We start from the raw sequence: 11,713 nt of genomic DNA on the forward strand, positions 1-11,713 counted from the left end.
CTCTGTTTGCGTGCACATTTTTTTGCTATCAAAATATCAACGCGGACATCTTGAAAATATCACACTTGAACACATTTCGGAGGCTAATGATGTGAAGAAGAGTAAAAAAAACAAAAACGTCCTTCGAGCCGGATTTGAACCAGCGACCTAAGGATTTCAGCTACATGCCGCTACAGTCCTCCGCTCTACCAACTGAGCTATCGAAGGCTTGGAAGTAGTTGCAGTTGGTTTCATGTCATGTGCAGCAAAATTGTTTTATGTGACCGTTGATTTAAAGGGGGCGGGGGTAGTTGGAAAAACAAAGCAAAAAAAGAAGGAAAAAAAATGAATAAAATAAATCTAATGGAAAGTAGATGTAATAAAAAGTTACAGAATATATTTGACAGACGTTGGCATTTGTGTTTGTTTTTTTTCCTCTTTTACAGGAGTTGAATCAGTACTTTCACCGAATTATTTGCAGTCATCTATCGACTGCAGTCGTTTTTGCGGCCATCCAATGCACTTGGTGGCGCTGTGGTCAAAACAACCACACGACACTCAAAAGTCCAACGAGAGCTTTTGTTTCCGCTTGTTTTGTTCCCTGAGTAAAAACAATCCTCAAAACCAAAGCACCAAATGTGACACTAAAAACGTGACATAAAAATCCGCCAGTGTTTCCTTGCCACCCCACTAAGCTACGCAAAAATAATCATTTTGAACTTGTGGCCAATGAATTCTCCGTAATCGATGTAAAACCCCAAACCTACCGTCACCTGTCAGTCAGTTCAAGACCACCGATCACCTGCTGGCAAATGTCATGCAAAAGAAGGAACTGTATTAGTGGAAATAAAGTCAAACTCTGAAACCTGGTTTGTCAAAATAATTTCATTTTCAAATTGCAAAAAAAAAGCTACTGGAGGGGATAATGATTGTGATTGACAAATACATAGCGTGAGAAATGAATAGTCCAATGTAGGACAGTCTGGGACATTTGCGTCTTTAGAGTTTGCCAGTCTGCAACTGCAGACTGATGATTTTTTTTTTTTTTTTTTTTTTTTTTTTTTTTTTTTTTTAAATAGTCAAACATCCAAATGAATAATCACAGGCACAGCTAACAGTATGATTCCGGGACACAAAAACATACACCAAAAAATTGGGCAGAGTGGTCTCCAGCATCCGTCGCACAACATCCTGTTCGAAGCCTCGCCACTCGCCGTCACAAAAAAAGGTTCAAAACAGGACGTTCGGAGACGCTTTCGACTCACCGTGCCCCCTTTCACGCATATTATACGAGGGCGGGCGTAAAATAAAAATACAAGCTTTTCAATTTAAAAAAAAAATGTACAGAAATTACAGAGCGTTTAAAAATTCAGACCTGAAAATGCAGTCACCAAGTCATGTGCGAAGAGCAAAAAAAAAAAAAAAAATGCACTTGGCTTGACAGTTGGTATTTACATTTATACACTTGTGGGCGGGGTCGTAATTATGTACACTGAAAGCGAGGATGATGAAAAGAGAAATGTCCTTTTTGTGAGCGTTTTGGTGAGAAGATTGCCAGGCTCATAATGTGCTGCTTAAAAGCCTCTTTTTTTTTCCCCTCCTTTCTTCCCCCAATCTTGTCCGGGCCAACGTCATTAAAAATCCTTAGAAGTTTTTTTTTTTTTTTTCTTTTCTTTTCTATCTTACAGCAGTGTCCAATGTCTTTCAGGTCCTTTCAAAAAATGTGAGCAAAAAAAAAAAAAAAAGTGCCTTTTTGCATAGACTCAATGCGGTTTGTGTTTCTTCTTCTTGTGTTTTTTGTCCTTCTTCTTGCTGGAACATTTGACACAAAACCATTGCTGGTCTGCGGGGGGCGCCGTCACGATTCCCACGCAAACCCTGAACAGACCACAACACAAATAACATCGTCATCTTTCGTTTGTTCTTTCTTCTGCAATATTTTCAAGTCTGGAGATGGCGAATTGGTGAAGCTAAAATCGTCAAAATGTCAAGAAAACATTTTACGTTGTGTGCAGTGAATCTTGAGTTACTAGATGGCAAATTTTTGCACATGTCCAAGTTTTTGCGATGCATTTGTATGCCGAAATTATGTCAGAATACGCATTTAGTCCGTTTATAATTGGAGGGCGGTAGAACTGAGTTACAATTAGTGTTAGATTTAGTTTTATAAAACACAAGATGGAGTTTTTGTTTTTTTGAAAGCATTTTTTATTTTTTTATTTTTACAGAGGAAAATACGTTTTAAATTTAACTTTTAGTTATTTCTTTAGCTCTCAGTGACTATAATAAACCTGGGTGTTAATTAGAATTGTCAAAATTAAACGATTAGCAAATTAATCGATAACTATTTTAATAATCAAGCAATCGTTTGGAGCAATCTTTTTAATGGGAAATTGTCCAAATCCTCCGATTTCAGCATATCAACAGTAATTGTTGACGGGTTTCTGTAGTACTTCATAAAAAAAATAAATGAAAAAAAGACTCATCTTCTGTGTTTAAAATTTATTATTATTATTATTATTATTATTATTATTATTATTATTTAAAAAAATCAGTATATGGATACAAAGTACGAAATAAACAATTTTTAATTTGTTTTTATTATATTATTTTTTAAATAAATCAGTATATGGATACGAAGTATGAAATAATTACCATTTTTTAATTTAGTATTTTTTTTAAATAAATCGTACGAAATAAACACCAATTTTTGGATTTATTTTTTATTTTTATTATTTATTTTTTTAATCAGTATACGGATACTAAGTACAAAATAAACAATTTTTTATTCTTTTTTTTTTTTTTAAATAAATCAGTATCCAGATACGAAGTCACCAACTTTTTATTTTATTTTTAATTTTATTATTCTTATTTTATTTTTTTAATAAATCAGTATACGGATACAAAGCACGAAAAACACCAATCACTAGTTAATAAACAGTAATCATGGAAAAGAAGTGATTTCAATGGAAAATATAAATGAATCCGATTAGTCGATGAATAGATATATAAAAATAAAAAAAAATTCAATAGTGCCATCATTCGCGTGATTGAAAGCTGCATACCAGTGATACCAGTCGTCACAGTCGTCGCAACCGATCATGGGGCTGCCGTCATCCGGCTTGTCGCATCCGGGGCAGATCCAGATCTGATTCCCGCTTTCGTCTCGAATCTTCAAAAAAAACAAAAACAAAAGACATACGAAACGTCAAGGCACGACTCCGCCCCCCTCGCGGCGCCTCCGCGTGTGCAGTGCGCTCACCACGTAGGTGCTGACCGTCTCGGTGACCACGCTGCGAACGGGCATCTTGAGGGAGGCGGCGGCGGGGGACAGCAGCGGCCCGGCCGACAGCAGCAACGACGACGACGACGACGACGAGGAGGGCGCGGGAGGCGGGGCCAGCGGCGACGGGGGCCCGGCCGCGCACGGGAGCCCCGGCAACAGGACGGGAGGCGGCGGAGGCGAGCGGGGACGACTGGCGGGGGCCGACTTGGCGGCGGGCGTCTTGGGGGTGGGAACTTTTGCTTCGGCGTTCGGAAGCACCTTGCTGATAACGCTGGCGGCGGCGATAGGACAATATAGGATGGCGAGATTACAATTAGTATTTACAAAAATAATTTAAAAACGTTTTTTTTTTTTTTTATACTTTGTCATGCACTCCCAAAAACGTATTTAGATGTTTGTTTGTTTTTTTAATGCTAGAGCTTTTATGCAGCTTCTGACCTGAAGAGGACACTTAAAGCAGTGGCAGTTGTCGCAAAAAATGGCCAGTAGATGTCAGCAGAGTATAAGAGATCAGCTAGGGCCATGTTGCAACAAGCTCTTTTTTCCCCCCCAGTGTTTTCAGCAGGTTTGTAAAATAATGATGAAACTTTGCTGAATTCTCATGCTAAGCTAATTCCTGCAAAACGGACACCGATACAAATATACTTTTTTTTTTTTTCCTAATGAAAGAAGAGACTCTAATCTTCCTTTTGGTAGGTTCCACGTTTTTATGGCAATAGCGCACAATATTTGATGGGCCTTGCAAAATCAGTCCAAATCCAGTAAAACAGCAAAGGGGATTGCTTCAGTCAAAATGGCTGCCAGTCAATGAGTTTTGGAGTTCAAATTTCAAACTTAATATTTTAAATTAAAACTTGCACTTGAGTAGAAGTTCAGATTTCCGTACAGGATTACAATCCATACATTAAGTGAAATAAAATCATACAAAAAAATTAATACATTTTTATATGCGTAGATTGCACACAAGTAAAAGTTAAAATATCGGCATAATAAATTAAAAAACTACTTTTAAAAATAAACTGAATACATATTTTAAATGAGCAGAAATATGCTGTAAATACACATTTTGAAATAAATAAATGAATAAATGTGAAAAGTGCAAGTTGATCTTACATTTTGTCCTGACCTCCCACTCGCAGCGTCAGTCTGGGGATGACCGGCGAGGGCGCGACCAACGGAGTGTCTGCTGCCTTCATCTGTGGGGGGAAAAAAAAAAAAAAAAAAAAAAAGGGACTTGAGAAAGAAAAGCCCGTTTAAAAAAATAAAAAAACTGCTCAACTTTATTCGGGACTAATCGGAAGCAATTTACTCAAACCCAACTGAAAGAAAATCCCTTTTCAGAGATAAGAAGAGCTGAATGATGATGAACGTTTGAATGATTCACTCATCTCCGACGCCCCCAATTATTACGACAGCACAATTTTTATAGTTCACTCAAACGAAAAGTCATTCTTGAAATTTGTTACTTCATCTCGCATCTATACATCGCCACACAAATAATTCCATTTTATTTTCGCCGCGATAACGTGCTAGCTACCAACTAGCTTGCGGGAGCGCCGAAGCTAACGTCCGCGGCGTTGCTAGCTAGCAAGCTAGCTAAGTGCACAAGTCGTGGTCGAAATGGAGCTAGTAATAATGAAGTAACTCGATACGATACAGAAGTTGCGAGATATATATATATATATATGATACAGTGGGCTCCTCTTGCCCAATGTTTGAATGAGTCACTTTGTATTTTATTTGTATTAGCCCAAAAAACTAAATAAAACTCAAATGGTTTAACGTTTCACCTCCACGTTTGAGTACTGTCAAATTCTCAGTCTGCCCTTTTTTTCATACCTTAAAACTTGTAACGTGTTTAGGAATTAATTCACATCAATATAATTGTAGGTAATAAAACTACTGCCTGGTTTCTGATGGATGACTTTTAATATTGGTCATTATTTTAATACTTGAAGAGTATTTTTATTTTCTAAGCACTGATAACCACTTGAAGCAAAAAAAATAAAATAATTTTTTTTTTTATTTTTAGGTATTGATATGACGGCGTATTAGGGACACGTATAAATATAGATTTTTTAGAGCGTGGAGGCAATATTCTGAGAAAATAAGTCGCAAATTTGCGACTTTCTAAAGTGGCAAATTTGCGAGAGAAAAAAAAAAAGTAAATTTGTGCGTGTAGAAAGTGGCAGATTTGTGAGAAAAAAAACTTATGCGCATATGTACGAGTTTGGGTTTTTTTCCCCGCAAATTTGCCACTTTAGAAAGTCACAAATTTGCCACTTTATAAACTCGCATATGAACGAGTTTTTGTTTTGTTTTTTTTCGAAAATTTGCCACTTCAGAAAGTCACAAATTTGCCACTTTCTACTTGCAAATTTCTGATTTTTTGTTGCGCAAATTTGCCACTTTATAATACTGGCAAACTTAAGATTTTTTTTTTTCCTCGCATACTTGCCACTTTATAAACTCACAAATTTCAGATTTTTTTCCACGCAAATTTGCCACTTTCTGAACTCGGCAATCGAGTGGCCCTAATACGTCGTCGTATATTGATAACCACTGAAAGAAGCCAAAAAATAAAAAAATAAAGGAGAGAAGACCTTCTCCAATCGGAGTCTCTCCTTCTCTTTCTCCTTCTCCTTGTCCCGTTTCTCCTTCTCGCGCTCCTTTTCTTTCCTCTTCTCCTCCTTCTCCCGCTCTTTTTCCTTGGCCTTCTCTCGCTCCTTCTCCTTCTTTTTCTTCTTCTCCTTCTTGTCTTTCTTCTTGTCCTTCTCCTTGCTCTTGGCGTCCGGGAGGAGGACGGCCATCAAGGAGGGCATCACGGGGGGCAGGCGCTGGCAGGAGGCGGGACTGAACAAGGGCGGGACCTCCCCCAAGGCGGCGGCCGCTTGTTTCTGCCGCTCCTCCTTGCTCTTGTCTTTGCCCTTGTCCTTCTTCTCCTTCTCCTTCTTGCCTTTTTCCTTTTTCTTGTCTTTGTGCCTGTCCTTGTCTTTCTTGCCGCCGCCGTCTCCGTCCCGGCCTCGAGCCTTGACGGAGCACTCGGGCAGCGCAAAGTCGCGCTGGCCCAACAACTCGTCCTCCTTCAGGCCAAACTCCTTCCAGAGAAGCTTGGACGCGTCCTTGCTCTTGTTCTTCTCCTTGTTCTTCAGCTTGCTCTTGTCCTTGGGCTTCTCCTTCTTCTTCAGTTTGGTCCTCAGCTCCTTCTTCAGCTTCTTCTTCACGTCTGCCGCCGCCGCCGCCGCCGACAACTTGGCCTTCTCCTCGAAGACCTTCAGCAGGGGCTCGGGCGTGGGCGGCGAGGCCGACCCGGACGAGAGCGCGGAGCCGTCGCGGTGGGGCGGCTGCGACGACGAGGGCCCGCCTTGGTGCACCTTGCGGATCACCTCGTCGATGGAGTCGTCCAGGGTCCACTTGGCGGGCCCCAGCTGCAGGTGGAGCGGCGCCGAGGCGCCCGCCGGCGCCGGCGCCGGCGCCGGCGCCCTGGCCGCCGCCAGCGGCTCCATGATGGTCAGCCGCCGGGGGCTGGAGAAGCCGTTGCTGTCCGAGTCCGAGCCCGAGGAGAAGGCGAAGGGGTCGGCGGGCCGGCGCTCCGAGCGCGCCTTGGCGATGACGGCGCTGATGGAGTCCTCGATGGCGCCGTTGTCGGGCGCCGTCTTGGCCAAGGGGCCTTCGTCGCCGGGCTTCTTGGCGTCGGCGTTCTGCCGCAGGTGGATGTTCTCTTTGCCCAGGCGCTCGCCGAGCGCCGGCAAGGGGGGCTTGTGGACGCCGTCCGTCTTGCTCGGGGGCTGAGCGGCTTTCGCCGCCGCCACCGCCGCCGTTTTCGGGCTCTTGGGACTTTTCGGACTCTTTGCCCTGCCGGGAGATTTTTTCCTCTCCTTGGAGGTTTTCGGGGGGGAACGAACGGGACTGCCGGCCGCCGAGACCGGGACGAGCCCTTTCGGGGACTTAGTTCGTTGTCTCCCGGGCGACGAGACTTTGGGCTTTCTCCCGTGGGCGGCGAGGGTCTTGGGATCGGGATATTTCGGCGCGGCAGGCGGGGGTCTGAAGGAGGGCGGGGCCCCGGGCGGGGTCTCGCCGGGCGACAGCGGCTCCAGGCTATTGTCGTGGGAGGGCAGCGTCCCCGGCGGGGCCACGCGCTGGGGGTTGAGGGAGGTGAGGGGCTCGCGGGGCTCGGCGCCCCACTCGGGGCTGAGTCCCGGCAGCGTGCGCGGCCGCTTGGACGTGGGCATCATGCCCAGCGCCTCGTCGGGACTGTCCAGGGGCCGCTTGAACGGGTGGTTCTCGTCGTTGACCGTCTCGTCCTCGTCAAAGTCGTCCTCGTCCTCCTCCATGGCCACCTGCATGGCTTCCGCCGAGGTGCCCATGTCGGGGAGGACCTCTTCCTCCTCTTCTGGAAAACAAAAGGAGTCACAATTTGGTGATTTCGCTTCAAACTGATGGAACTACGACTTCCGGGTGCTAACGGCCACCTGCGCTCCGGACAGCCGTCTCCACGGCAACGAGACGATATGCTTTTAATTACAATTATGCAATTAGGAACGTGATACGCCATTTACAGTAACTTGACATTATTCCAGGAGATGGCAAGTGTACAGGAATCCCTCCTTTATCTTTTTTTTTGCTTTTTAGTTTGTTTATTTTTTTGGTCTTCTATCTCAAACTTTTTCCCAGAAATTAACAATAAATTTTAGATTTTTTTTAAATTTACCGTTCACGTGAATTCAAAAGTATTTTCTTACATTTATGACTTATTCCACTTTATGACAATTCAGAATCTTTTTCATTTCTATTTACAATTATCAAATTAGAATCATGTCAACATTTTCATCTCATCCATTCTGATGTCAATGTTTCTGTAACACCTAAGTGATTATAACACTTTTTTTTTTTTCATTAATAAATCATTTAGTTACTGCCTCTGCGAAATTTTATTTGGAATTTAAATTTTGTGGAGCTTTTTCTTTGCTTTTTTTATAATCATGTCCTTGATATTTAAAGGGATACTTGATTCATTGAACAATTTTCAGCAGTGAAAAGTTCATATTTTGTCCAGAATGAATTTGGTAACTTCATTATTTTTCATGTACAACTAATACCTTTTAAAAAGTTAATTTTCTTCTTGCTGTCGACTGATGATGACATCACCTGTGCCGAGGAAGTAGGTTAACGACCAATCATGGCTCAGTTTACTGACCAAACCCAGAAAACAGGCGAGCCATGATTGGCCGTTACCTACTTCCTCGGCACAGGTGATGTCATCATCAGTCGACAGCAAGTAGAAGAGACCCTGCCCTACTTTATATCCCTTCTACGGTTTGTTTTGCTCTTATCTGGGCCATTGAGTCTGTCATAAAGTTAGTATTATTATTATTATTGTTGTTGAGTTTTCACATCGAACAAGCGATCAAATATTTCCCCAACCGCTCATCACAAGCGACCGCACCTTCGTGTAAGGAGACGAGCGGCGGCATGTAATCGGGAATATGTTCCTTGCGCTCGTCGACGAAGAAGGCGCCAGCGGGCTGAGGGAACTGCAGGACGTTGTTCTTGCTGACGGGGAAGGCGGGCAACTGCTGGGGGAAGGCCACGGGTTCCAGGTTGTTGACGTAGTCGTCCAGTTCGCCCTGACTCACGCCCAGCAGCCGGAACGCCTGACTCACGTCGTCCAGGACCGGATCCGTGCGCCCGTCTGCCGGGTCAATGCAAAAAAAATAAATAAAAAATGCGTTAGAGCAGCCTTTTGCAACGATTCGCTGAATTAAATGAAAATACAATTCACAGGCGGTTCTGCGGCATTCTTATGCCTCCAAATCGTCACGTTTCATGTAACGTTGCAATGTCAGAGAAGAAGCCATTCTGGTCAGTAATTTGTAAAAAATAACAACCTTTGACCCGACGTCAGCAATATCTTGTTGTCAACTCTGAAATTGGTCAATTTGACCCATATTGTAATAACCGTGACCTTCATTATCATGATATCATTATCGTGAGGTTTGGATATTACATCCCTGACAGCATTATGATGTGTGCACTACAACTTGATTCCAAAGTCACAACAGTAGTTCAAGTGTCTCTTTAAAACTCATTCAAATGAGCACCAGTTTTGTTTTTTTTGGATAAATATTTAAAATTATATAACAGGCATTTGTTTTCTTTTTAGCTTTTATTTTTGAGATAAAAAGAAGACAGAGAATTCAATGTTTCAAAGACGAAATAAAATACTTATCACGAACTAATTCTAATCTGTTTGTTTTGTCGTGACAGTACTGCACTTTTTGACAACTTTACCTAGGGGGCGCTAACCCTGAGAACAACAACGTGACCGGTACTCAAGCAAACGAGCAAAAAAAAAAAAAAAAAAAAAAAAAAAAAGGAGAGATTGAGAGAAGAAAAAAAAGAAAAGGGAAAAAAAATATCCGCTGTATGGAGAGTAGTAAACGGGGTCAACCCGAGATGCACTTACACAGCTCCGAGTAGCGATGGCAGACTCGGCCCATCTGCTGGATATGCCGCTGCAGGACGTCCGCCAGCAGGTCGCAGGCGGTTAGCTGCACCGCGTCCCAGCCCAGAGCCTGGCAGATCTGCGCCACCGAGACACGCAGCAGCGAGCGACCATAGCTCTCGCACATCGTCGCTACCGCAACCTCTTAATCCCGCTTCAATCCCGTCTCCAAAGCGCGCGCCCGCTCGTCATGCTTCACCGAAGCCTCGCTGGGGCTGCGAGGAAAGCCGCGAAAGGGGCCCAAATCTGGCACATCTACTTTGCTCGGTGTGTTGGCGCTTTTGCCAGAGTCGCCATCTTGATTTCGTTCGATAGACCCATCCCCGAAATGCTCAGTGCGCATGCGCGGGGGGCTGCTCTCGTGTTGCGTTCGGGGCCACCGGTAACCGGTCGGTTTCTGTAGTCGCAACCGCGTCGGTCTTCGATCCTCGCTCCTCCGCGGACGTGGAAGCGCATCGCCACCGTAGATCCATCGAGGAGAGCAACAGATGAGTGAGGGGAAATCAGAAATAAGTATGGAGCAGTGAGACGGTCCTTCCTCGATGACGCCATTTCAGGGAAACGGCAATTAAAGATGACGTCACGTCCTTCACGTGTGAAACAAATCAGCCGTCTCCTTGTTGGAATGTCCACTTTAAGATGTTTTTTTTTTTCTTCTCCCAAGTATGAGCAACATTTACACTCTTCATGAATCTGATTGTGAGGGAGAGAATCCTAAAAGGAAAAAACAAACAAAAAGGAACATATATGTAGGTTATATGCTGGATTCATAAAAGCAAGCAGCAGAAATTTATGTTTCTGTATAGCAGATGTGCAAATTAGTGTGCACAAAGTCCCTTTGGTAAAATACTCACAAAAAAGCTCGGGATATTGGCCTCAAATTGCTTGAATGTCCGATGTCATTTTATTACTACATACTGTACTTTTGTATGACAAAAACTGGTAGTCAACTGCTTATTTTGATACTTGTTAATAAAATGACAATTTCGTGTGCAAATATAGTTTTAGTTACAAAAACAGGTATATAATTGAAATAAAAAATATATATACTGAAACTGTACTTTAATACTTACTTGTGTCCATTTTCGTGACTTTTTTTGTATTGTTATTTTTTGGCTACCCCTGCTTTTGTGACGTGTCGCTGGCTTTAAACTCTTTGATTTCGGGGGTGAATTGAACGCAGCATAAGACTCACGTGATCTCACCGACGGAAAAGAAATTTAAAATACATGTCAACTAAATCTGCTCACCTGCGTTTCGTACTCACGGTCGAACCGTGATTAAGATAACATCGCCGATAAAAGGTCCGCAGACGTCAAGCGCCAAGCCAGAGTCGAGAGTTCAAGTTTGCGCGTTTAGCTGCGACCTCCATTTTCTCTTCTGCCTCCCGCCGTGTGACGTCAAAGCCGCCGGCGACCGGAAGGAGGCAAAATACCCACACTGCTGTACGTAAGATACTTGCGTAAAAAAAAAAAAAAAAAAAAAGTACTGGTAAAACCTTTAAAAGTACAGGTCTGCAATTCAGGTTTATAATCACTGTGATGTCTCTGCTAAATTCCATTAATCCGAGTAACCCGAAATAAGAGCCTTTTTACATAAAATTGCTAAAATATTCATTTATCTTGTAAACAATACTCTTTTAAAAGTAGAAGTACTGATTCAACTCATTGGAGGAAAATATATACTTCCGGTTCCGTTAATCCCGTCGACAGTTTATGGTGTTTTGCATTATGTTAATATTAAGATAGCAGAAATGGTTAGGTAAGGTTGAGCATTTGGGTGTATATTGTTCACTGGTTTTCTTTTGTTTTCTGTGTTAGCTGTACTTTCTGTGACCCCCCAAGTCAAAACATAATAAATATTGCATTTGTGTACTAAGAATTAAGAAACCTAATCCACCCGTTCTCAGCCATTCAAGGAGGCTTACGTTTTATGAAGCAAAC

At 42.9% G+C, this 11,713-nt stretch overlaps 1 protein-coding gene and 1 non-coding gene across 3 annotated transcripts; both read right to left on the reverse strand.

Annotated features, from left to right (window-relative positions):
- Nucleotides 1-119: 119 nt before the first annotated feature.
- On the reverse strand, nt 120-207 carry trnay-gua (transfer RNA tyrosine (anticodon GUA)). Its single transcript is given in 2 exon segments — nt 120-155; nt 171-207. It is a non-coding gene; the product is annotated as a tRNA-Tyr (tRNA).
- Nucleotides 208-846: 639 nt separating this feature from the next.
- On the reverse strand, nt 847-11,174 carry taf3 (TAF3 RNA polymerase II, TATA box binding protein (TBP)-associated facto). Of its 2 annotated transcripts, none has more exons than XM_077517713.1 (8): nt 11,021-11,174; nt 9,732-10,484; nt 8,712-8,957; nt 5,869-7,655; nt 4,379-4,461; nt 3,242-3,536; nt 3,045-3,151; nt 847-1,857 (listed from the first exon to the last, which is right to left on the reverse strand). In XM_077517713.1, exons 2-8 carry the CDS (start codon nt 9,895-9,897, stop codon nt 1,743-1,745), a joined length of 2,799 nt encoding a protein of 932 aa, XP_077373839.1. In that variant the 5' UTR covers nt 9,898-10,484; nt 11,021-11,174; the 3' UTR covers nt 847-1,742. The 2 variants fall into 2 exon arrangements, with proteins under 2 accessions (XP_077373839.1, XP_077373838.1); XM_077517712.1 differs by having other exon boundaries at nt 5,869-7,658.
- Nucleotides 11,175-11,713: the final 539 nt, after the last annotated feature.

The sequence above is a fragment of the Festucalex cinctus genome, chromosome 3 (genome assembly GCF_051991245.1).
Source record: "Festucalex cinctus isolate MCC-2025b chromosome 3, RoL_Fcin_1.0, whole genome shotgun sequence".
Classification (NCBI taxonomy): domain Eukaryota; kingdom Metazoa; phylum Chordata; class Actinopteri; order Syngnathiformes; family Syngnathidae; genus Festucalex; species Festucalex cinctus.

Bases quoted from the DNA above. Each gene is read 5' to 3' on its own strand.
- taf3 (XM_077517712.1), bottom strand. From the start codon at position 9,897: ATGTGCGAGAGCTATGGTCGCTCGCTGCTGCGTGTCTCGGTGGCGCAG. The intron at 4,462-5,868 runs GTCTTCTCTCCT...TTCCCCCCACAG, and splicing joins AGAGACTCCGATTGGAGAAG to ATGAAGGCAGCAGACACTCC. The intron at 1,858-3,044 runs GTATGCAGCTTT...TGGTCTGTTCAG, and splicing joins TGTGACGACTGGTATCACTG to GGTTTGCGTGGGAATCGTGA.